The sequence below is a fragment of the Lontra canadensis genome, unplaced genomic scaffold (genome assembly GCF_010015895.1).
Source record: "Lontra canadensis isolate GAN:19392208 unplaced genomic scaffold, GSC_riverotter_1.0 scaffold91, whole genome shotgun sequence".
Lineage (NCBI taxonomy): Eukaryota > Metazoa > Chordata > Mammalia > Carnivora > Mustelidae > Lontra > Lontra canadensis.
Window position 1 is genome coordinate 5,646,223 of NW_022631085.1, and position 26,652 is coordinate 5,672,874.

General features: G+C 50.4%; 1 protein-coding gene across 2 annotated transcripts in view; it reads right to left on the bottom strand.

The window, feature by feature from the left end:
• The window catches only part of SNX29 (sorting nexin 29), a 473,687-nt gene that overhangs the window by 54,017 nt on the left and 393,018 nt on the right, over nt 1-26,652 (bottom strand). For both annotated transcript variants that reach the window (XM_032836282.1, XM_032836283.1), the window contains exon 19: nt 22,283-22,423. In XM_032836282.1, the coding sequence (XP_032692173.1) occupies nt 22,283-22,423 (141 nt within the window). The remainder of the gene's footprint in view (nt 1-22,282; nt 22,424-26,652) is intronic.

Below are 26,652 nucleotides of genomic sequence, written 5' to 3' on the forward strand. Positions count from 1 at the left end.
AATAGATCTGCAAGCCATCCCAAAACAACAGGAAAAAATCAACAGGTCATCAAAAACAGATCTCCGCAAGACGGGCTCATCCCCTCACCCCCCGAGTCCACCAAGCCGGGCTCACGCAAGGGGCCAGCTCTAGGCTTCTCCAGACGCAGCGACTTTCTGCACAAACACTCCAGGAGCCCTGGGAGGGGGCAGGGCCCAGCTCGACCACCAGAGCAGGGCTGAGGCTGGGGCTATCACAGGGCTCCCCTTCCCGTGACTCCCACCCTCAAGCATCAATGTTACACACTCAAAAGCAAGCCGACCCACTGGAGGCCAAGTGTTCAGAATGTGGCATTTCACCGAATCCTCAGAAACACCTTTCCCAGCCAGGGGGTGATCTCCTTTGGACAGGCAGGGCTGCTGAGACCCGGAGAGATGAGTTAACTTATCCATGCTCACAAGCATGGTCCATCCAACATCCAGGCCCGGCTACTCTGCCGTCCCTCGCTGTCCCTAGGTTACACAGGAGAAGCTGATAAAAATTCCAGTCAACTCAGAAAGCCTCTGCAGTGTGCCTGACGCCACGCTGGGCACCGGAGGGACGACCGAGGACAGGAGACCTACCTTTTAGTACACCTGAGTTTAACACAAGCCTGAACTGTGCTTATCTACAATGCTTCTGATGCCAAGTGTGCAAGGGTTTCTTCCCACACTGACAAGCAACTCTCCAGCCTTCTGGACACTACCCAGTTGTCCCGCAATTCAGCTCAGTTCTGACACTAACTGCCAGAAGTCAGCATTGGACCACACAGGTTAAGGGCTCCGTCCCCTGTGCCTGCCCTCAGGTCTGATGCCAATCCCATGTCCCAGCCTCCTATACTCAGACCAACCGGCTATCCATCGGGGTTCCCGTGATCTGTCCCTCAGGTTCAATAATTTGCCAAAATGGCTCACTGAACTCAGGAAACCAGTTTACCTAACATCACTGGTTTATCATAAAGCATACAATTCGAAAAGAGCCAAATGGAAGAGAAGATGTGAGAGGGAGGGGCCCTGCCCTAGGCACCCCACCCTCCAGGGACCACAACGTGTTCACCTACCCTGAAGCTTTCTGAGTCTCAGAGTTTAGAATTTTTAGGGAGATTCCATTATAGAGGAATGACTGAGTACGTCACTGGCTGTTGGTGACCGAACTTAATCTCCAGCCCTTCTTCCTCCTCAGATGTCAGGGGTTAGGGCTGAACATTCCAACCCTCTAATCGTGTCTTGGCCCTTCTGGAGGACAGCCCCATCCTGAAGCCATCTGGGACCCCAGCCACCACTCAGCTCATCAGCCTCGGGAGACTGCAAGGGTCTTAGAAGCTCCGGGGTCAGGAGCCAAGACTTAGTCCCAGAGTGTATCCAAAAGATGCTCCTCTCACACCATTGGGAAATTCCAAGGGTTTTAGGGCCTCTGTGCCAGGAACCAAGGACAAAGACTAAACATCTATTTGCTATTATATTACAATATCAAAAAAACCCAAATGGATAAGATTAAAGCAGGAAAATAAAGAGACTATTTTCAAGTTCTACTCGGGAGCTTTATCTACCCTGTCCATGGACCCTGGAGTTTTTCTGTAGGAAGGAAAGTAAAAATAAAATCAGAGTCAAATAAGGATCCAACTGAGCTAGAGTCAAGACATGTCCCAATAGGGGTCTTCACAGGTTCATCTGTAAGAGAGTGGCAGCTGTCTTTGGGCCTTTATCCATTTTACAGATGAGGAAATTGAGGTACGGAGGCAAAAAACTTGCACAAGGTCAAACATCCTTTGGACAATGGAGCCACAAGTCAAACCCTGGTCCCTGACTTCAGCGTCCATAGATCCCACTATGCTCTCCAGTCCCATGGAGGTACCACTGCCAAATGAACGGAATCCAACTGTGATGCCCACCCCCACCCCAGCCTGAGAGAGGAAGAACTGAAAACCCAGCGTGGTTACTCCTTCTGATCGCTAGCCTGGAATTCCTTCCACCAGATCACACGGAACACACCTCAGTTGCTGAGGCAGCTGATGTCCAAGGGGCCATTCTACAAAAAGAGCTCCCATCTCCAGTCAGCAAGTGAGTGGGTGATGCAAAATAGCTTAAAAAATGTCAAGCTACTTGGAGCAAATAAGCCAACCTCAAACCTGGGCCCAGGGACACTCCCAGTCCACTCATGGCACCACAGGATGGCACCTCGAGGGCATGCGGCAGAGACCCCGCAGGCTGTCACCCACATGCATGGTCCCCTCCGAGGGGGCAGACGTGTTCCTGGACTGCAGGGAAAGGCTCCAGGCAAAGGCTCTGTTTCCTAGACCCTCCTGCATCTCAGCAAGACTCCATCTTGCTGGTCAAATTTAAGACATGAGGCTGCATTTCCAGGCTGAGGCATTTGAGAAGTGGAGTATCTCTTTCACGCTCTTTCCTTCCCTCTCTCCCCATCAGTGAACAGTGTTCCAAGGCCCCAGGACCAAACCCAGCCTGACATCGCTGGTCCCCCAGTTCTTGTGGATAAAGTTTTATTGGTACTCAGCCACGCCCATCTGTTAATGGGTCGTCCGGCGGCTTTCACGCTGCAGCAACAGAAAGGAATAGTTGCCACTGAGACCGTATGGTCTGTAAAGACAGACATATTCACCGTCAGGTCCTTTACATAAAAGATTTGCTGACCTCTGCCCTAAGGGATGGTGGACGCTCAGGACATAAAGGGCTTCGGCCCACGCGTAAGCCACTTAACTGACCACAAACATCCAACGACAACATCAACAAGCAGCAAACTGCAAGTCTGGGGTGTAAATTTGTGGCAGCGGCTAGCTCTACCCTAACTAACCTGTGGAGAAATAGGTGAGGCAGAGGACTCCATCCTGCACGGGTCACTGGTTGTGCAGACCTGGGACAACGGGGCCGAGTACCAGCTACTTGACATGGTCAAGTCTCCAACTGCAAACGGCAGCTGACACTTGCTGACGACTCGCTGTGTGCCAGGCACTGTGCTAGACACTTTGACTGGCAAAGAGACAGGGCTGGGGAGTCAGACCAGCTGGGTGAAACCCAGCTCTACCACTTCCTAAGGGTGGGGCCTTGGGAAAGTGACTTCATTTTATAGTCCCTACAGGATGGATCGCAACAGTGGCTGTGGCCCAGAGTACACAGAGTACACACTCAGTCTGGGCTACTGTTCTCATCATCGTTACCCCTTGGCCGGGTCATTTCACTCTGAACACCACCTGTGGGCCTCCAACAGTCATCATCTCCACCGGCTGAGACGCACACAAGACATGGTACTGGCTTTTCCACAGCTTTGCAAACAGAGAACACAAAACTGAAGAGGAGAAGGAACGGACACGGGCTGCATTAAGGAGAGGCCCCAGGATAGGCTCCCGAGGAATCGGGTTCCAGTGAAGGTGGTGGGTTGGGTGGGAGGGGGTGTGGTCAGTCCTGGTCATCCAGGCAGGGAGATCCCACTTCCCCAGCTAAGTCTCTGCTACCTCCATTCACCGACCAGACCTGATGTTCCCAAACCCGCCTTGCCGGAAATCCCGCATGTGCTGCCTTTGGTAATAATGAGATTCTACGATCCCACTCCTGTAACTTAAGATGCTACAGACCTCAGGGAATTCTTTTTTCTCTTCTTTTATGGGGCAACCAAGTGGACTAGAGCCTTTTAAACCTTGGCTCCAGTGCCTCTACATCCCTTTTGATGCCTTTCCTGAAGGCTTGATTGGAAGATATTAAGACAGACAATTTCTTTCTTATTCTTGCTTGCCCAGCAGCCAATTCCTCTGTGCCGCTATTAGGAGCACTATACTAATCCCTTCAAAAATCTCCATTCTCCGTTTTCAGTCCATAAAGTTGGGGAGAGGCTACTCTCTGCAGCTGCAGAAGCAGACGCATGAGTCAGGGCCCCTACTGGAATGTTCCATTCCCGTGGCCACAGAAAGCGGCTCAAGAATGAACATATGGACAGAGGAAGCACAAAACTCTAAAAACTACAAAGTATTGTTAAAAGAATTAGAGATGATCTAAAAAAATGGAAAAACATTTTTAAGAGGGAAGGTATTATAAAAATGATAATATTTCTGAAATTGACCTATAGGTTCAATGTAATGCCTTATCAAAATCTCAGTTGCTGGTGGGTTTTTTTTTTCTTTTTTAAACATAATTTACAACCTTATCCTAAAACTCATATCCTAAAACTCCAAACTAACCTTGAAAAAAGAACGAAGGTGAAAGACTCACTTCCCAATTCTAAAACCTACCACAACAGCTACTGTAACTAAGACAGAAGGGCACTGGCCTAAGGGTAGATATTTAGATCAATGGTAAAGAATTTCAAGTCCAGAAATAGGCTCTCACACTGATGGACAACTGGATTTTCCACCAGGATAATTCAATGGGGAAAGAGGAGCCTTTTCAACAAAGAGTGTACATGTACAAAGGGAAATCAGACCTCTTCTTCCATAACATACAGAAAAACTACCTCCATATGCATCCCAGAACTCAATCTGAGCATAGAAACTGTAAAACGGTTAGAAGAAAACAGGAATACATTTCAGCGACCCTGTGTTCGGCAAAGCTTTCTCGTATACAACATCAGAAAGCATAAGGAACCAAAGAAAAAATATGTACAATGGACTTTATCCATGTTAAAAACTCCGCTTCTACAAAGGACATCATCGTGAAAGTGAAAAGACAATGCGGGGAATGAGAAAAAATATTTGTTAATCATCTGTTTGATAAGGGACTTGTGTTGTATCCAGAATAGAAAAAAAAAAAACAAAAGATGGTTACAACTCAACAATAAAAAGACAACCCAGTTTTAAGATAGACAAAGGATCCGAATCAACACATGAAAAGATGTTCAATCAGCATCGTTTGTCATTAGGGAAACAAAAAATGAAAACCACCATGTGACAGCACTTCACACCCACTACGGTGGCTGTAATCACACACACACACACACACAGAGGCAGTAACCAGATGTGGTCAAATTAGACTCCTCATACCTGGCTGACGGGACTAGAAAATGGGGCAGCTACTGTGGAAAACAGTACTTCAAAATGCTACGTAAGAGTTACCCCATGACCCGACACTTCACTCCTAGATGGGATGAGAGCAGACAAAAGAATGAACTCGAAGAAAAGGAGAAGTGTGTGTCCACGCGGAAGACTGCACACAAATGTCCGGGGCAGGACGGCGGAGAAGAGTGGCAACAACCCAAAGGCTCGTCAACAGACCAACAGGCCGACAACACGTGGTCTGCCTGTATAATGGGCCGGTTCTTGGCAATAAAAAAGGAATGTAGTTTGGATACAGACTACAGCACGGACGAACCTTGGAAACAGCATGCTTTTGTGAGGTCACGGAATCCACTTACAGGAAATTTCCAGACTAGGCCAGTCTACAGACACAGGAAGTAGATGACAGCGGTTTCAAACAACAGCAGGAAAACAGAAGGGTGCATGACTCTGGCACAACAGTGAAATCTACTCTCAGACGTCTGCTGCAACTGCTGGGAAAGGCAGGGCTTTCTTCTGGAGCTGCTGTCAGGGTGACAGAAACCTGGGACTGACAGAGGCTCTGTCCTGTGAAAAAAAGCCCATCCTGTGGGAGGAAAGCCAAGGAGGAAGGGAAGGAGGGAGAGATCAAGCTCTGATGGGACTGTGAGCCCTGGAGCCAGCCATGCCTGAAGCTGCTATCCATCCCTGCTCTTTGCAGTCACATAAATCCAATTCCTCTCAGAACTCTGCCAGTGTGGGAGCATTTTGGGTCTGTTCCTCAACTCAAATTTTAATTCTTCCATGGCGTCCTCCACTCACTGTTCAGGTCACAGACCACCCCCCAACTCCCCGGGCTTCCCAGCCTGGCACCTCCCTGCCCAATACCCCATCTTTCCCAGGGCATAGGCTCTTCTGAAAATCCTCTCCCTCCCGCTGGCAGAGGTCTCCCCTCAACGTCCCAGCAGCTGCCTTCAGCCGGAGACACTTTCCCGACCTGGAATACACCTGAACTCTGCTGCTTAGAAATAAACACGAGCTGAGTTATTTCCAGTAAGTTTTCCCACCCTATTAATTATTTATCTAGCACCTGCTTCACAAAGGAACTCGGCAGAGGAGGAATAGGGAAAAAAGTCTGGAAAGAGCAAGGCAGCCAAAAACAGCGGTGGTGCACAGTAGCTCCCAGCCAGGGCAGGGAGCCATGTGACATGGGGCAAAAGGGGACCCCTGGGAGGGGCGCTGGCAGGGTTCTCTGTGTGGTCTTGCTGAAGGCTATCATCCCCTAATCAGAGCTGCGTTTTTAAATGCATGAAACGAGCTACACACGATCAGACAGAAAAGCACTTATATTTAAGCACAGTTATCAAAATGATGATGAAGCAATACACGCTTCTCTCTGCGGAGGCCTCAGATAACAAGACCCAGGGGCAGGTCTTACCGTGACTGTAATTTCAAGGCAGTGATGAGCTTTGAGGCGAGCCGGTGCCCACGGCTACACCACCCCAAATGCGCCAGATCTCCTCTGAGGATATGTGGAGCCATCTGTGGCGACTGTCATGGGATACGAAGAAAAGCAGACTGACGTTTAGTGGGGGCAAAGTCACACCTTCTAGGACGAACTGTTACAGACTGCGGCCGAAATTCATGTTTGAAGTTTATGAATTAAAAGATGTGGCAAGAACGTGCAATTCTTGTTCATCGATCCCCAGGACTTACCCTTAGACCCTAGAATAGGAACTTGAGAGCTGCATCAGGCTGAGCTCCCAAGCAGGCCCCTCTGGGCTGTTATGTGGGACTAAGGATGTCGCACTGCCCACTGTGGGGAGGGGAGGAAGCTGGAGGAGGGGGGGTGGCATTCACAGGGAGGTGTGGTCCAGGGAATGGCCTCCTCCCACCGCCAGTGGCTTCTGAGCGCTCACTGTAGACAGGCTGCATTCTTAGCCTGTTCCCTGCATTTCCTCGCTGAATCCTTACAGCAAGCTCCTGGGAAAGATGCCAGAATATTCACATAGGAGGGCACCAAGGCACAGCGACTTGACAGGCCACCATACCCTGGCATCAGGATTCAAACCCAAGTACACTAACCCCAGGATCCCTGCCGTCCTTCACTGCCTCTCACTCCAGCCCCCCACCTCCCGCCACACCCCAGAGTCCCAAACGAGGTAAGTGCCCAGAGAAGGCAAAGAGAAGCTAAGTCAGCCTTGATTTTGAGCTAGAGGTCTCCCTTCCAAACCTTGCACATCTGTACGGAACCTGTGCTCTGCCTGGGTGAGAGGCAGTCCTGACCCTGGAGACACCTGAGTTGGCACCGAGAAGGAACACCTTTCCATGTGAAAGAGAGCCTTTCATCTCGTACATAGATGAAAGGCCCCAGGAAGCAGGGAGAGCGAGCGAGCAAGCCTCTGGCCGGATATCCAGTGTGGAGCTGACCGCAGGCCTGCCTTGGCCCAGAACACCCCTTCTGCACCAGCTTCTGCACAGTCTCCCCCTCTCAGTCTCAACGTCCCTACCTGCATTCCTTCCCTGCGTCGGGTCCTCTGTGTTACAGCTTCGGGACTTACACAGAAACTGTGCTTACTTGGAAACTGGGCCCCCCCTCGAAGGTTACTTTCGGTTGATTTGTCTGTCTCTGCTAAACCAAAAGTTCCCTGAGGGCAGGACCCACATCTGTTTTTCCTCACCATCTTAAACACAGCTTGCATGCACTGAATAAACAGAATTAAGTATCAGATGGGAAGCAAAGAAAGCCACAAGGGACTGAGCCAGCTGGCTGTTGGGGCGTGTCCTGCTACAGCCTGGGAGGTTGAGCCTGGACAGGGTCACACCCTGATGGACCAATTTAACACACAGTGACTCTGTCCACCCACAGGTGCAGCTCAAAGCCTGACTACCTGACAGCCTGAGCATCCACGTTGGCCCCTGGAGGGGATCAAGGTGAGCACAAGGAGGAGAGGGGGAAGCGTATTGTTCCATCCACTTAGAGAGGAACACAAAAAGCACATAGAAGAGCACGTCTTGACATTTCACATGTGTACAACTCATGTGGAGCACACAGAATCTGATTCAGAAGGATGGTGGTGGCGAGGGGAGGGGCTGAGCGTCTCCAATTCTAACAAGCTCTCAGGTGAGGCTCCTGGGCCTGTCCAAACCACACTTGAAGTGGGAAGACCTTGGGAAAGAATAGACAGAAATTCACAAGCCTTTGAGGTCCTGTTTGATATTGTTAATTTCAAGCTAGATTTGGGCTGGAAAGCCCAGGACCAACTCATAAAAACCTCCACCCCTGTGTTCTTCGCTCCTCTGCCTAGCAGCACAAGACTGAGAGGAAATGAGCCTGCAGAGATCACGAAGAAGTACACTCATTAGAGCTCAAGTCCTGGCTCTCTGAATACCCCACCAAGCAAGTCATTTCCTCTTCCTGGGCCTCGGGTTAGTGCCACCAATCACTGGTATGCAAACCAGCTGTCAGCATTACCCAAGAATTCTTCAAAAACACAGATTCCAGGGCTTCGCCCATAGATTTTAGTTCACCAGGTCTGGGGTATGCTCTGAGAGGCTCATTCTGTTGAAACCCAGATTCCCATCTGCGTCCAGACCGGGAAACCGGCAGACAAAGGGCAGCGGTGGTGGAGCTGTCCGTGGTGCTGACCAGTAACTTGGAATGTGGCCTCAACACACCTTGGGGATCTCTGGGAGAAGATAATTCACCACGTTGTTTGAGAATCTGGAAAAGATGCAGACATTTTTGCTCTGCTTAGGTGCCGGCATTATTGGCATACCCATCAGTCACCTGTAGCATAGCCGTGAAGCCTAACCCATTGGCAAAGGGAAAATAGTTATGTCCAATTATTTCCAAAATCAATGCATCTGAGGCATCTGGCAGAGTCCCTGAAGCGGATTGTGAAAGGCCTGATTTACGGCTCTCCAGACCTGCTTGAACACTAATGGAATTACTGAGGGGAAGGCCCCAGATAGCAAAACCATTCTTATTTGTTGCTCTCGTTTGAAAAATGCTTATGCCAGAGTGCGGTTTGTGCTTCTTGTGGGGGATTTCCTGCCGTGGGAGGGAGGAGAGAACAGAGGGAGAGGGTGGGGGAGAAGTTAAAGGTGGAAATGAAGATGAAGCAGAATGCCAGGTCCGCCTGGCCAGCCCATTCTTCTAACTTCCCTCAAAGATTTATGCACCTGTCCAAAACCAACTACAGATCCATTATCCAGCACACAAAGCCACTTTCGAACATCAAGCGGCAGAAGGTCAAGCACAAATGATGATTCATGGCGCTAAAAACCCACCACCTCGCTGTCTTTACCCATGTCTTTCAGAGGGAGCTGAATACTTTTACTTTGGTTGGTGGCATGGAGAAAAAAAAATTTTTTTTTCGTAATTTCACCTCATAAGCTGAAACCTCCTGTGATCGGGGTCACCCACCCAGGACAGATCTCAAGTCAACTCTCTTCCCTAGTTTTCCTTAGTCGACACTGTTAGAAATTGGCTGGCTGTCAGCTTATGTGCATATCGTCTGCTCCACCTGACCCACTTAGCTCCCTGCTGTCTGCTCAGTGGCTGGTACACAGGAGACATTCAAGGAACACTTGCGGGATGAATGGATGACAGAGTGAATGACGTCCCTCTGGTATGTGTGTAGCCCTCGGGGCCAGTCTCTCCTACTGGTATTTATCCTCCATACTCCTTCCCCAGTGGGCTTTTTAAAAAATGGCAAAACCATTTTTTTTAAAACAAACAAAAAAACAAAAAAACCAAGTAACTTGCTTTTGGAATGAGAATCTGAACTCCTCAGCCCAGCAAGAGAGGTAACTGTTCCTACCTGGCTCTTTTGAGCGCGTCCCTCACAGACCACACACTGTGCCATGTGCGCCCACAGCAAGCAGGGCCTACCGTTTCTCAGGAGGCATCATGGGCCTGAGGAGGTAGAGCTGCTCCACAAACTCTGGCCCCCAAAGGGCTGTGTCCTTTGCCTAGAATTCCCCATCTCACACAAGAGTTTGGATCCTGCTCTGCCCTCAGTTCAGGTGTTACCTCCCTCCTTAGGTTTCTCTGGTGTCTCTCCTTCCCTTCTCCCCCTCGCAACACCCCAGGCTGGCTCCCCTTGTTTCTCCTACTCAGCACCCCGTTCTCTTTTCTGATGGTGACAGCACTACCATCCTCCCCGGAGCAATCAACTTTTCCCATTCTCAGACCATGAGGTTGGGATGGAACTGATTCCGCCCCTTGATCCATCTCTGAGAACGCAGCCAGCTCAGGAAAAATGGTAAGTGGAAAGAAAAATGGACAGGCAGGCAAATAAGAAGAAGTGAGTAAGCGAGCAAAGGATAAAGAGACTGCCTGAGATAATGACATCTTATGATGTCACTGAACTCCTGGATCCAGCCACTCCTGAAGTCAGATTTAAACTTCTCAGTTATACAAGCCAGTTAATTCTTTTTTAAAAGTAAAAATAATTGGATTCTGGTTTCTAAAATTTGTAGGGGAAAGCATCCTAGATGATATACTCCTCCCTGTGCTCTCACAGAATCCTGATTTAACCTTCCTCAAGCACCTAATGAGGGATGGGGTGATCTGCCAGATGCCCTACTAGATTATGCATTCCCTGAGAGCAAGGAACACATCTCACATCTCATTTGCCTCAGCAGTCCCAAGACTTCTTGTATCATAAATACCCAAATGGATTTGTGAAATTTAAAAAAAGTAATAAAGTTACATCTATCTGGAAAAGAACACTTATCTGGGATTTAATGAAATTTTCCATGTACCTCATTATACTTTAAGGGCCTTTCTCATAAGAACTCACACTCCTCAGGTTCTTGACCATTGCCAGTATGCTCTACTCCCCTGAATGCTTGTTTTTCAGTTCTCCAAAGCTGGATATCCTAGAGGTAACATGAAGGGGCAGGTCCAAGGTGTTGAGAAAGCACAAGACCCAGGGTCCAACTACTGTTGCACCTCACTCACCTTGACCTCAACCAAGGCCAAAGTCATTGCTGGACCCTGATGCTGCCTCGGTAATGGGCTGGAGCACTGGGACATAAAGAATCCAACACACACATGAACCCATTAACTTCTCATGCTTCTGCTCCTCTGCCAGTGTTTGTCTCCTAACTGGAACACGCTTCCCTTTCTTCTCTACTTGTTTCTTGAAAGCTCACATGAAAAATCATCCCCTCCAGGGAGTCTACCCTCAGCTTCAGGGGTGACAAATTCAAAAGGCTTCAGGAGCTAGGAAATGAGAGAAGCAAGGTAAGCCGGTGACCTGGGGCTCACATGCCCCACGTAAGGGCCAGCCTCCAGCTGGCTCCCATCAGCTGTTGCCACAGGGAAATCTGAGATAAAGGGAGAGACCAGGCTCCCCTTGCTGGGGAGCATATGGACTCCAAGTTGCAGACAGGGCTTTATTATTATTGCCGTCACTGTGACTGTCATCATCACCAAACACCGATCTCATCTCAGGTGGCCTGTGACCTGTGGACTGCCTGCTGACCACTTTGGGGATGGGGCCTTGCCCACGGCGGGATTATAGGACCACGACACCAAAGGGTTCCCTATACACATGTCTGTTTTTTCTGCAAGACGCTGTCTCTGGTCAGAGCCCACTTCGCCAGATCCGCTAATGATGCTCTCACAGGACTGGATGGCACTGCGCTAACCCAAACCTGTTGGCACTGGGTACAGATATTCCACACACGCTCCGGCAAGGGTCTTCCTACTTACCCCCTATCAAGCCATCTTCCACACGGCAGGAAGGTCTCCAGAACACAGAGCTTGTCAGTCCATGCTTGAAATCCTTCAGTGGCTCCCCCTCCCCCTAACACGCTTCAGGAAACAACTACAGCGGATACTACAAAGGGGCCAGGAAAGCCCAGAATGGGGGGCTGGCAGGGAAGAGTGGGGCGCTGATGTGGGTAGTTGGGAAAAGGTTCTCTGAGGAGGCAGAATTGAAGCTGAGGCTGGCCAGATGAGAAAGACCCTGCCGTGGGACAGTGGGAGGGTGCAGTATTCCAGGAGGAACTGTGTAAGCAAAGCCCGCAGGCAAGAAGGAGCTCGAGGGTTCAAGATCCAAGACGGGGACAGGCACAGCGGCAGGAGGTGAAAAAGGGATAATAACTCCTCGGCCACCAGGATGCTGGGGGATGAAGTGAGCACGCAGGCAAAGTCCTTGGCACCTCGCCTGGCATGTAGTTAGCACTCAATGAACAGCCGCTATTCTTAGTGAGATAGCAGTGCTGATGGGAAGAAGGGCTTGTTTATTTCCTGCTGCTAGGAAGAAGGCTGCCCAGCTCGCCAGGGAGAGCTAAAAGCCAGTATCGAGGGCTCCTTTATTATACAAAACAGTTCCATTTTCATGAGCTTATGAGGATCAGGCACTTAACTCAAAAAAGCTTCTAAACTCATTACAAAAAAGAACTTCCCTTTCCCTCCAAAGGCAGCAGAGCCGAGAAATTAAACAGTGACAAAGTTCCAAGGGGGCAGCTAAGCTTAATGTAGTTGGTACCTGGCAGGGATGAGCAGCTCTCAGGAGCAGGGCTCAAAGCTCTCGGGGCCCCAGCTCAGAGAGAGGAGCCCTGGCGTGGGGGGACTGTGGGGCCATGTTGAGGAACACAAGCTGAGCCTAGTGTTCTCTCATGGAAGTAATCATGGATGGGGCCATAATGGATCCAGGATGCCATGCCAGGGTGTTGCTGTGTGGCATATGACGAGGGGTTTTGCTGCTCCGCAAAATCGGTCCAGCGAGGAAAGCCAGCACTTGGTGGATGCGCTGAAGCCTTAGGGGGACTGCTAAGGGAAGAAGCAGCACATGGAAAGAGAGGCAGGCAGCAAGAGGGGCTTCTTGGAGGAGGCAGTGAGCATTACATCTTTTTAAAGCAATGCACAAAGGTTAGCATTAGGAAAATGTAACAAGATCCTAAAACTGGTGAAACAAAATATCCAGAGGAATAAAGCCCACACAGTACAGACAGGCAAGAAAGGGAAGAGGGGCCACAAGATATAAACCCATCATCAACCTTGTCTGTACTCGGGCCAACGGGAGTGAAAGCCATGGGCTGACACTCTGTACATGTCGTGTTAGCAAAATATAAGGAAGTTGTAAGTCTGATGATGCCAAATGCTGCTGAGACTGTACAATCCCTCGTGCACGTGGTTGGGAGGGAACAACTGGGGCGACCCCCTTCCAGAGCAATTTGGCAGCAGCTGGGAAAGAAGGCAAGCAGGCCCCACGAGGCGGCAGCCACCTTCATCGGAGCACAGCCTGGAGACACGGAGGACCAACAGGCACCCTGGGACCCAGCAATTCCGTTCCCACCAACAGGCCCACAGAAGCCAGCGAGGACATCCAGGAGGGAACATCAACTACAGCGGTATGTGTAACTGAGCCGAACTGGAAGCCGCCCAACACACATCTGTGGAAAAGATACACTGCGCTAGATCCCCAGGATGGAATATTACACAGCAGTGAAAAAGGCCAGAACCCTCTGCTACTTGGAACAGTGCGGCTGAATCTCACAGATGAAACACCGAGAAAAAGAAGTCAGACAAAAAGGAGTCCGTGCTCGATGATCTCGCTTTCGTCAAGTCCGACCATGGATAAAACTAATTCAAGGATCGGATAGGAGGAGGATGGCCCCCCGGTGGGGAGAGTTACAGACGGACGCCTGGAGCCCTGCCAGTGATTTATTTCCTGCTAGCTGTGCTGTTCACACAGATGCGCTCCTTTTGTGCAAATCCACCATGCCGTTCATGGAAGATAAAGGCATTTATAATGCAATTTTTGAAATAATAAAAAAAAAAGGGAAGAAACCAAAGACAAAGAAAGAAAACAAAGCCATATCAAGAAGAATGAAGAGGGGAGGAAGGAGAGGGGAAGAAAGAATGCCCATGCTTGAGTTATCACAAGTTACAACAGAATGGAAACCAAATTGAAGAGCTTTCTCTGCAGGCCTTTTTTTTTTTTTTTTTTTTTTTTTTAAAAAAGCCATTAGTTGAGGGTTTAGGATGCGCCGGGTGGATTATCACGAGATCCCAGGATGCAAGCACCCTCAAGTCACGTGACAGCTATGACAACAGAGCGTCACAGGGACAGGATGACATGCAGAGGTCACGCAGTTGGTATGTACCAGAGACAGGGTCCCAAGTGAGGCCGGTGCAATGCCAAAGCCCAAACACCTAACCTCTGTGCTGGGGGCCTCCTAAAAATGCAAACTGGGAGGACGTCAAGGGGAAGGGGACCGCTTCCTCCATACACAAGGGATTCTGGAACCCTGCAGACCCATGGTGGCAACTTGAAAAATTAAAAAGGTTTTCTCTAGCTTGCTGAAGATGAATCAAGACCTTAATGCAGAGTTATCACATGTTAATGGCAGCAGTGAAGGGGGAGGTAGCAATTATTCTCAATTATTCAAGACGAGAGTAAGAGCTGACAAGTACTCTTCTAGGTTGCGATTTTAATCAGTTGTCCAAAAATGTGAGGGAAATAACAGATGTAACGTGGGGTTAAGTATAATCAGAAGGCCTTCAGAGCTAGAAAGAGGGATTAAATAATGACATACAAGTAACCTAACAGCCCCAGAAATAGTTTGGACAACACTTAATGCCCAGCAGATAGTCAAGGGTCTTGTAATTTGTGTCAGTTTCCAAACCAGTGGGTTCCCCGCTGTGGCACTGGAGGCAGGCCTTGCGCTCATCCTGAGACGGGCAAAGGACAGGGAGCCCGCCCCGTCCGGCTGGTGATCGGGGAAGGCCAGACTCCCGATGGGTCCGATAACTCATCTTGGTCACCAGGCATGGTGAATGGAAAGTTTCTTCAGACTCTCATGCAAATATTTGCTGTGCTGTGTCACTCTTCCTCTGAACAATGACCAGAGAGTCAGGTATGTGAGAGGGAGGGCGGGGAGGGACGAGAAAGGGAACCGGGAACTGCACAACTCGGGCACTGCCCCGCAGCTTCTAGGTGGCATGAGTTCTGGTGTTCATCAAACACGTTTCACTCAGCACCCACCATGCACCAGGCACCGCGCGAGATGCTGGATAGACAAAGACTCCCTAGGCCGGGTGCTGCTCTAATTCCACAGGGTTGGTGGGGAGAGAGAAGGCTGCCGTTAGGCAGCCTCAGGAGGGACAGCTAACACTCTGGAGTTTGGGGAGGGCTTCCTGGAAGCAGTGGCATCTACAAGATCTGTGGCCCCAATCACGAAAATGATTAGCTTGGATTCAACTTCTTGGCGTGTTACCTGCAGAGAACACGCAGGATGGGAACAGAGAGAAAAGAGACTTCTCATTGCCGGCTCTGGATTATTTGTTCATGAAATGACCTTGATTTTGCTACTGGATTTTAATCTGGTATTTCAAAGAAGTACTCCCAAGGAAGCCCCCCTTATTAAATACACAGACGTGTTTGTGTACGTATGCATGTACGCAGTCCAAGTCTACAGCTCCCCGAGGTTCCTCTCCTGAGACCGTTTCTCCGACAAGACGACTTCAGCAACTGCTCTCCTGGAAAAGATCTTTAGGGGCTCTGACTGTATTAAAGAGAAACACAAATGTGTGATGTATAATGAGTCTAGTTTCCCTCTTCTTCTCGCTTAACGCAGTAAGTACCAGGACTGTTTACACAGTGCTTGGCAGAGTGTCAAATGAGAAACAAGGGTGAGGTTAGGGCTTCGATCGGCTGGAGCTTCTGTTTTCTCCCAAATCTGCAGTGCCTTCTGGATCCTCTGCCCCGGGACGGAACTTGCGGCAGAGTCCCCTGCCGTCTTCCATCTCCCCAGAGAGAGCCGTCGTCACGTGTTCCTCGTGCATCACCACCTCCCAGAGCCGGGTGCGGCTTCGTGGGGCTTCGTTAGCAGGTGTCCGGCTCCATTCCTGACGGCAGCTACAGGACCTCAGGCAGGATGCTTCCAGCCTGTGCACCCGGCTTCCTCATCTTGAAGGTATCTGGGATGGGACGTGACAGGAGTCCCACGGTACGGGACTGAATACCAAGGCCCCGCAGTGCACGCGCCTGGCACGCGATGGCTGGTGAGACTGTATAGGGAGGTGCAGGAGGTGAGGGCTCTGGAGAGGCCCCCGTGTCAGCCTTGCCCACGGCATCCTCGGGGCCAACGACCTGCTTCTGTTGGCCAGCTCTGCCTCACTGCCAGCCTGTGCGCCCCTTCCACAAACACGCCCGAGCTCTTACCCTGCGCGGGCACTGCCACGAGTATTTGCCAAGGTTACCACAAGCCCTTACGATGCCACTAAAGGGAAGTGGTATGGAGGGGAGAAACTGAGGCAGAGAGCGATGAAGTAACATGCCCAAGGCCATACAGCTAGTGAAGCAGGAGGAACCTTTTCCTTTCTGGGTTTGATTCTCAGAGTTGGCAAGTCACTTCACCTCCCTGCGCCTCCCTCTCCCCGTCTGTAAAGTAATACTAATTGTTCCCATACCCTAGGCAAAGAAAGAGAATTGTGAAGTGGGCAGAAACATCCCTCCCCTTTCCGCACCCTAATCCCTGTGAATGAGCTATCGCACAGGGCAAAGGGGACTCCGCAAAGGTGACTCAGCGAAGGGTCCCCCGACGGGGAGATCACCCTGGGTTACCCAGACATGCCCAACCTAATCCCACATCTTCCAGTGAGATCTGGCATGCTCAGTGTAGTGTGGCTAGACTAATCCCACTCCTTCCCCACAATGCAAGGATGGTCACAGAGTCGCAGCACTGGAGAGAGGAAGAGCCAAGGGATGTAGGTGCAAAGCCTCTCGAAGCTGCAAAAGGCAAGGGAAGGGATGCTCCCTGAGAGCCTTGAGAAAGAAACGCAGCCCTTGACACCTTGACCTCAAGGCAGTGACACCCATGTCAACTTCTGGCCTCCTCAACTGTAATATAATATAGTGTGTACTGCTTAGGGCTGCCAGGTTTGGGGTAATTTCTGCCGGCAGCAGCACAAAGCTGACACAGGGTCCAGAGAAGGAAAGGTTAGCTCCTGAACTGACTCTGCTTTCCCACCTGGAAGACACTGCCAGGGTCTTGCTGGCCTGTGGAGCACTTTGCCCCTGAGGAAGGCAGCCCCGCTCGCCAACCCCTGCAGAGCGCACGAGGGACCCTCCTCCCCTCCATCACAGGACTCTTCCACGAGAACCCATTTACTGGTCTTTGGCCTCACGAGACCATGAACTTTGGGAAGACTGAGACCTTACTTTGCACATAGCAGTCCCCCTGACACCTAACATGACACCCCTACATTCCAGAAGTGTTTCTAAATGGAGAAAAGTTAGCAGCTTCGACGTTCTTCCAAATCCCCACTGGTTCCCATGACTGCAAGGCCTTCCTGCTGGGGGCCCCCTTCCCTCAGGGCTGCATGAAAGTCTGCGTCTCTCGAGCTGCAAAGGTGCATTCAGTGGCTCGGTGAGCCCCGGTCAGTTCCACCAGCACACACTGGTGTATGCGTTTTAATGAGGATTTTAATGCATAATTTCTCCAACAAGTCGAATTATCTGCGGCTCCGGGGAAAGCGATTTGCCTTGCCTTAATGCCAAATGAACTTTCAGAGACTGACTCCATTATCCTGAGAAGCCTCTCAAATCTATTTCTCACCGAGCAGTCATGCAGACTTGGAGCAGAATCACCAAACACAAGTCTTTTTTCCCGAGCCCTCATGTTGGTGAAGTCCATTTGGATGGGGAGCTTGCCGGGCAACTCCCCCAAATTGTTAGAGAGCCACCTCTCTGGTCTGCAAAGGCCTGCCGGCTTCTGGCCCATTCTGCGGAAAAAACCACATTCGCTCCAAGTGGGGTGAGAGCAACCTGCCAAGTCACCCTCAAAATTATTCTACCTACTTTGGGAATATAGGTTTTTTTTTAATTTGCACCGAGACCCAGTGACATGGAAAAGAGAAGAGAGGGGAAATTTTTCCACTTAATGCCTGTTCACTTATTCCTTAACTCAGGCCACGAGTCTCTCTGGGGCACCAGGTGCTATCCTGGGAGCTGGGGAGAGAGCAGTGAGCAGACCAAGGCCCTGCTGTCCTCAGCTTCCACTTCCAGGGCAGACACAACACTACTCAAGGTCGCAAGCCAATCACTTGGATGGATGGTACGTGCCAGGAGACGATTAAAGCAGAATAATGGGTCGTGGGTCAGAGGGTGACTAAAGGGGCAGCCACTAATGAGGACGGTCTGGAAAGATGGCCCTGGGGGGTGGAGTTCGAGCTGAGATCTAATGAACCACAGGGGCCATCCATGCAGAGATGGGGGAGAAGCCAGTCCAGCAGGGAGAAGAGCAGGTGCAAAGGCCAAAGAGTGAGAAGAGCCTGGAAGTCTCAGGGGATCGGTGTGACTGGGTGCAAAGGAGGAGGGCGGGGCAGGAGATAAAGTAGGAGAGAAGTGTGGGACAGACCCGGGACGTCTCCAAGGTCACGAAGACTCTTGACCGCCATGGCTGCAGCTGCCGGGTTTTAACCATGTCTATGTCACACAAACCTCACTGTGGCCGCCGCGTGGGAGTGGAGGGGTAGGCAGGCAAGAGCAGAAAGGTGCGGATGCCCACACCAGGAAGGACCAGGCTGGCGTTGGGATGGTGGGGAGCATCTGAACTGGGACTCTAAGAAAGGAGACCCACAGGACCTGGCATACTGGTCTTAAACTGGTATAACTCTCCCCTCCTATTATCCCCACCCCACTCAGAAATGTGGCTCAAGATGCGTGCCATCCCTGTGGGAGTCACGAGAGCTGAACAATACCATGGTGGCAGTGTTAGGGAAATACCTAGAAATTCAGGTTAGAAAGATACTCACATGGCAAACATGAAAAAACTAAACTCTGCTTAGTATTTCCTTGAATACTGTCCAGCTCTGTGGAGTCTGGATTGAATCACTTAATGGGTCCAAGGTTTATAGTAGCAAGGTTGTAACTCTGTATGGATATAACTCAATCCATACAAAGAAGTCATGTCTGTGTACGTTAATGGTACAAGTGGCAAGTGAGACATTCTTGAAGTGACCCAGTCAAGGAAAAGATGCGGACATGGTTGACTTTTTTGGACTGATTTAGAATGAAAACTCGCTAGAAAACATGCCCTCGGGCTATCAAGGCAGGTACCTTGAGACCATAGGCTCAGCTGGGACCAGTGCGGGCTTTGACTCTGAACAGACTTCATCAGGAGCCTTTGCTGGATGTTGCAGTCCTGCACGCTGACTAATCTGCCCTTGAAAATCAGATAAACCCTCAGATCTGTCCTGGGCAGCAGCCAAAGTGTACTTAAGGGAAACGGGTACGTCTCAGCCAGCCAAATGTGCAGGGAGAGAAGGCATCAAAGCACAGTCATCGCCAAGGAGCCAATTCAAAGGCAAACGGCCGCAGAGGCTAGACAAGAGGCAGAGGCCCCAGGACTGCTCATGAGCTGTCGGGTCCCTGAGCCACAGAGGAAAGCATCAGGTCCACCTCTGACCATGGGGAGCAGGACCCAATCTGGTAAGGAACCAGCTAGCCGGCGCATCTGTACAAGGCGGCCATCACTGGGCCATGCCCACCAAGTCCGTACCTTTGATTCCCAAGCTCCCATATCCACAAACAGGGTATGGGGAGGGCGGGGGCAGGGGCAGGGCGGAACACAGTGCCCTTTTGACATGGATTTCACAGGGCAAAGGCCCACTGCTGCTGAGAGTCAGTCCCAGGACTGACAAGGATGGGAGAAGGTGAAGCAGGGCTGGGGACGGTCCACCCCAGAGGGGAAAGTCAGCGCAGTCCCTGCTCTTGGAGGTGGTGGTGGGGAGGTCTGTCTTCAGTAAGTTTGCAGTAACTCTACGGCTTGTGTCGACATCCCAAGTGGGGAGGGAGTTGCTTTGTTCTGCAGAGAGAGCACGTGGCAATGTGTGGCCACCAAAGACGCCTAAGGCCAGAACCTGACAGTATTTCACCTCACGTGTCCAAAGGGACTCTGCGGATGTGTTAAGGATCCTGAGCTAGCAGGTTACTGGGGCTTATCTCAGTGGGCCCACTGTCATCGCCAGGGTCCTAAGAAGAGGGAGAGGGGTCACACAAGGAGAGGGGCCTCTGTGACAGAAGGCGAGGTCAGAGTCACGTGGTTGTTGGCTTGGAAGGCACAGGAGGCCACGAGCTAACGAATGAGGGCAGCCTCTAGAAGCTGGAAGAGGAAAGGATTCCCCTCTGGAGGCTCCAGAAAGAAGGAGGCCCTTCCCAACACCCTGCGAGTTTCAGCCCAGTGAGATGGATTCTCGACTTCCAACCTCCACGAACGGTAAGATAATAAAAGTTGAGTTTTAGGCCACTCGGTAGCTGCCACTGCTGTACAGCAGCCACTAGAGGCAAAAACACAAGAGGTCTCACCACCAGAATATTCCCAGCTCAGCCCTGTACTATCTCCTTTAGTAAGATGGAGACAGGCCGTGTTCCCCAGAGAAGGTGTCACGGAAAGGCTGCGTCAGTATAATGCTTTCTGAAAATGAGAGCATCTTATAACGATAATAAGTTGCTTAGGCAGAGTTTTGTTTTATGACATTTTAAGACATTCTGGATGGGTCCCAAGATTTGTATGAACTCGCAAGTCATTAGATTAAATCAGTATATAATTTTTCCCCTCTTTTCATAAGAATTATTGCCCTTCTTGCTATGAACAAGTGTAGAATTTCTTAGTCGTCTATTTTTATGGGCTGAACTCTACTTATCTGCAGGAAACAAAATGGCAGGACACATTTATTCTAGGCCTCAGATAAACCCGCTTTCTAACTGTTGAAATTAAGATCTAGCAGACCCTGACACGATCAGGTTTCTAATCTGGTTTGAGCCCAGAAATCCATGAACATGGAAACAGAACAGTCAGTGAGAGTCTTCCCTGGGGAACTGTCAAGTGTTGGGAGCGGTTATGGAAACTCGTGGTCTGGTTTTCGGCAATAAAGATCCAAGGAGACCGTAGCAAGGTGCCTCTTTCGAGAATCTAGGAAATGCATCACATATGGAAGCGGCCACACAGCTCCATCAACGTGGGAGCACCGTGACCCTCATGCTTGCTCGGGCACCAGCACCACACATTGAAACCCAGATTCCTGGGCCACTAGCCCCAGAGCTTATATTTCAGTAGGTCTGGAGCAGGGCCTGGAAATCAGCATTTCTAATGACGCTGCTACTGCTGGTCAGGGCCCACACTCTGCAAAGCACGGTAGTACAGAGATTCCCCTTACGACAAGGCCCAGCTTCTCACCGGTCCTCGGCAGGGTCAAGACCTTACCTCCTCTGGCCAAACTGTCCCTGCTGAGCTCGTTAACATAGTGGAATTATGCAGCTGTCACCGTCTGGTCCCGGGCTCAAAGCCAGGGGTTCTCCAGCTGGGGTGCATGCTGGAACCTCCGGAGATGTCTGCGACTCCTCAGGGCCCCTGCCTCACTGCAGACCTTAAATCCTAACAACAATGGGGGGACTACAGATCTCAGAAGCTTTTAAAGCGTCCCACATGATTCCTAGCGCGGCCAAGAGGGGTAACTGTGAGGGATGACAAAATGATGCCCACGGGCTTGCGCACACAATGAGTCTCCACACCAGGCCCAGGCCTGTCCTCCAGGGCCCTGGGCTCCAGCGCCCGGTACCGTGATACAGAAAGCTGCCAAACACATTCTGGAGGAACGAGCACTCATCAACCCCTGGGAGAGGGCTAGCACCTCCCTTCTCCAGGTGCCTGCGGGACTCCTTGGAAACAAATGACACCACCATCAATTCTTCACCTTCCTAAGGGAAGTAACCGTGTATCAAAAATAAGGCCCTCTGAGAAAGCTTCATTGGGAAATAACCCCACATATTCATGAGTCCAGATAAGCATCAGGACAACTTATGGACAAAAACTGGAAAATACCTCCTTGGTCCAGAACAAGGGTCAGCAAACCATGAAACATCAGCCCAATCAAGGCGCCACCTATTCTTATGAATAAAGTTTTATTGGCACAGAGCCACGCCCACCTGTGCCCACACCGTCTGTGGCTGCTTCCACACTCTAAGAGCACAGCCGGGTATTTTCAGCTAAGGTGGTACGGTCCACAAAACAGCCAAAAGTAACTGCTCTCTGGCCCTTGAACAGGACATGCTTGGCGACCCCGGCCCTAAAGAATTAAGAGGACACGCCCAAACAAAACACAACTGCTTGTCTTTGAGTGACGGAATTATGACTGTTTTCTTTGTCCCTATTTTTTCTTGTGTTAGCCGACTTCTGAGTCACAGGTCTACAGAAGCCTGTGTGTGTAAGTCAGGCCCCGGCACGGGAGCTGCCCCGTTTCCCCGTGGTGACAGTACCTTGTTTCCAATGGCCTTTTTGGGTGGGAAGTTGTAGCCCCTCACTTGCGGGTACTCATTCTGTAACTTGTGGTGCAAACTCCTGAACTCTGTGTACCGCCGGTAGACATTCCACTCGTCGTCTTTTATCCGGATGTAGACCTGGCAAGAAAGGGAAAGAGAGAGAAAATGTAAATTTCTCTCAACGCTCTCCTCACAGGGGCGCCTGGGTGGCTCAGTCGGTTGGGCATCCCACTCTGATTTTGGCTCAGGTCCTGATCTCCGGGTGGTGGGATCAAGCCCCGCGCCGGGCTCTGCACTCAGCATGGAGTTTGCTCGGGATTCTCCTTCTCCCTCTGCCCCAACCTCTCTAAAATAAATCTTTTTTTTTTTTTTTAAAAAGAAACTCTTATTACAAAGGCGTGGGATTTGGGTCATGCTCCACCCACAGAAGAGGAAGGGGCCGTATCCATCTCCGAAGCCAGCAGACACCCAGTGCCTAGCAGAGAAGGGCCTCAGCGGTACTGAGTTAACAAAGAGGTACATGAAAAAAAAAAAAAAAATCAGGCAGGTGACGGGAAGAGCACACTGTGTGCCACTTCCCAGGATCCGCAGAGATCAGCCATCCAGCTGATCTCAGAGACGGTCCTCACACTTTCGTCACATGCCTATTGCAGCGGTGACAGACTGCTGTTAAGAGTCTGCCTCCTCTCAGGCTACGCATTTCCTCATCTGTAAGATGGAGCTGATTGACAGCATCTTCTTCCCAGGAATGTTCAGACACACAAGCAGCTTGGCTCTGCCTGGCACCACGCAGACCATCACACAGAGGAAGAGGAAATCAATCTGGGGAGGGAGGGAGGGAGGGGCCAGGGTTGACATCAGCCCAACTGCATGGACGGTCACGTCTGGATGGGAATAGGCACCGGGGGGGGGGGGGGCATAAAACTTCCCCAGTTTCAATCGAGATGGGACTCTCGAGAGACCGTTCTTTGGGGTACACACTGTAAGGGCTGTTTCTTCAGCTTTTCACAGGCCCTAACACCCTCCAGGGACACACAGCAATTGTATCGCAAGGGAAAACGGAAGTGGGAGAGAGATCGATGCATTGTAGAAAATTACACAAGAATATCCCAGAGAGTGAGGTTCCCCTGATAAACAGCTATTGCAATCTGCGATCGGTAAATGCCGACACCCATCTTAAAAGCCTCCAGCGTAATAAAAATAAGCATCTGTGATGTGAGTGGGAGTTCTGCCTCTACGAGAAAACCATCCAGTATTCTCAGATGCAGACGTCACGTATCTGAGCTTCAGCAAGATGACCATCGTGGTCTCCTGTAATACTCTTGTCAACAAGAGGAAGGATGAAGAGCTCCAGTGAACCGATGGGAAGTTTCCAGGGGAATGAGATAGAGAAACAGAGGCCTGTCAAGTCAGTCAGAAGCCTCCAAGCTGAGAGAGACAATACATACGCTGGATGACAGATACCAAGCGATCCCACTTGTCTTGAGGGATGAACCTAATCCATCGTGATGACATTCAAAAAAAGGAGTGTCAGGTTTTACTAGAGAATCTGAAAAACCAACACCGTAAGTAAAAGCTGGGGAAATATGGCACAGGGGAGGCCTGGGGGACAAAGACTTACAGACTTTAGTAAATCCGAGCTAAGGAAATAACGTGGGAGAGCACCAACAAGGCCTAGTAATCTTTAGACCTCGTTGAAAGGTACAGGATAACTGCTGGGATAAATGGGCTAAAATCTTGCTCTATTCTACACTGACCATACCAACTTGCTTAGGTTTCAGCTGCCACCTACTAAAACATGAATGGAAATACATTCAGAAAGACCTAGATCACGCGATACTCCAAGGGCCGTGTGCGGGCCAGCAGCATGGGCATCCCAGGAAGGCAGCCTCTCAGGCTTTACCCAGACGCACGGCTCAGAGCCAGAACCAAGTGGTTCACAGTAAGTCCGAGCAGATCTGCAGCCAAATCATAAGTCAGGCAGTGAAGGTTAACCATCTGAGCCCCAGGGTGCAGGGGGCAGAGATCTCAGAGGTTAGACCACCGTGATGCGTTCTGAATGACCTGAGGAGGCAGACTCCTGGCAGATACAAAGGAGAAGAAGACAGATTTCAAAGGGGAAAAGCTGCTGAGGAGCAAAGGTTTAGCTCAAAAGGCTTCTTGGCACGGGGTGTCCGAGCCGTGGTATGATGACGGATGGGACTGTTATCCGGATTATGTAAGTGTATGATTTGTAAGACTCCAGAAGCATCTGGAAAGGCCTGGCTAGTTGTGGGGAAAAGGAACTTCAGGCATTCACAATCTCTACAAACAGAGACATGGCAGATCAGTTGGCAAATAAACCCAGTGGGGCTCAGGGGACTTTCCTACACACACCTGGGGCATTCTTTGGGTTCTCCTGGGACACATCAAGGACTAGCTGCCCAGCCGGTCTCCATCTTCCCTCAGCACCTCTGGGTATAGCTATGTGTTCAGGAACAACAACAACAACAAAAAACAACAAAAACCCAAAACAGGGGCGCCTGGGTGGTTCAGCCGTTAAGCGTCTGCCTTCGGCTCGGGTCAGGATCCCCAGGGTCCTGGGATCGAGCCCCGCATCGGGCTCCCTGCTCAGCGGGAAGCCTGCTTCTCTCTCCCACTCCCCCTCCTTGTGTTTCTTCTCTTGATGTGTCTCTCTCTGTCAAATAAATAAATAAAATCTTAAAAAAAAACCCAAACAAACAAAAACTTAACTAGCTTTTCCTGTCTGCTTCACAGGTGAGAGCACTAGTGAGATGGAAGCAAAAATCACTGGGGCTTCCAAGCAGGCCCTTAGGAGAGATCGGACTTAGCTAATAGCGCCTTTTTACCTTTCTCCCTCTCTCGTTGCTTTCTCACAAATGTGACGACTGGCGCTCCAACAGACATTTTGTGATCACGAGATCATCTCGGTCATGGAAAAAGACAGAAGGGACTGTGGGTCTCTGATGTTGTGATGGAACCACCACACCAATTACTAGACTATCTACTCAAAAATTTTTTTTTTTAACAAAGGAGAGTTACTCCTCTTGAATTTATTCCAGCTTCCTGTTTTAGAGCTCTCTGTCCTGGCGGCTGAAAGCAGCTCCAGCCTGCCCCATCTCGAATGGACTCTATCTGCCTCTAGCGTACTGTTGCCCAAATCCAAGACTCCGCTGGAGAGCGCCAAGTTCAACCGCTTGTCTGACCGTCATGCACAAGGTGAACTCTCTATATCAGGAGAGGTCGACTGCGGCCCATGAGCCGAATCTGACCCGTTTGTTCACCTCTTGTTTATAGCCGCTTCTGAAATACAACGGCAGGACCGAGTGGTTCCAACAGACGGCATACGGCCTGCGAAGCTGAAAATATTCGTTTTCTGGCCCTTTACAAAAAAGCACTTTGCCAACCCCGGAACTAGATCCTCGGTACTCATTGTTACTTTCCCACGGACATATCCAAGATCTGGTGTGGAAAGGGGCAATGCTTTCCACATACGACCAGCCGCTGCTGGCGGGTGCATTAGCCACCTGGGACCTGGGAATCTGTCATGTTCCAAAGCTTCCCTAGTGATTCTAATGAGCAGACGCTATGGTCTGAATGTGCGTCCCCCTAGAACTCGGATATTGAAATCCTAACCCCTGACAGGACGCTGTGAGGAGGTGGGCCTTCGGGAGGTCATGAGGTCATGAAGGTGGCGATCAGTGCCACGAATGGGATTAGTGCCCTAATGAGAGAGACCCCGCAGAGCTCCCTGGCCCCTTCCGCCATGTGAGGACACAGTGAGAAGATGCTGTGTTTGAACAGAGAGAAAGTTCTCACCAGAAGCCAAACCTGTTGCTGATGCCATGACCTTCCATCCAGACCTTCCAACTGGATGGAAGGTCACATCCAGATGGGATAGGCACAAGGGGAGCATAAAAATTCCTTAGTTTCACCAAGACTGGGCTGTCGGGAGAACATTCCTGGGGCACACATTGTAAGGGCCCTTCCTTCTGCTTTTCACAGGCCCTAACGCCTTCCAGAAACACCGACCAACTACTGGAAGGGAAAACAGTGGATGCATGCGTTTTTAAGAACTGTATGAGTTAAGAAGGGCCTGGAGAGTAGAATCTCCAATGACAGAGAGCTAGTACAATCTGTAAGGAGCGAGTATCAATGCACATGTTAAAGGCCTGTATCATAATGGGGAAAAACATGCATCTCTAACGTGAGTAATAAACTGTGCTCTATGTTCTTCCCAATACATTCAAGAGCCAATGGCTTCCTCCCATCAAAGTGGGGAGCCCCTGTTTCTCTGACGGCTCCTTCTTGTTCCTCAGTGTGGGCATGCCCTCTCTTCTGCTCAGGCCAGAGACAGGGGTTCTCAC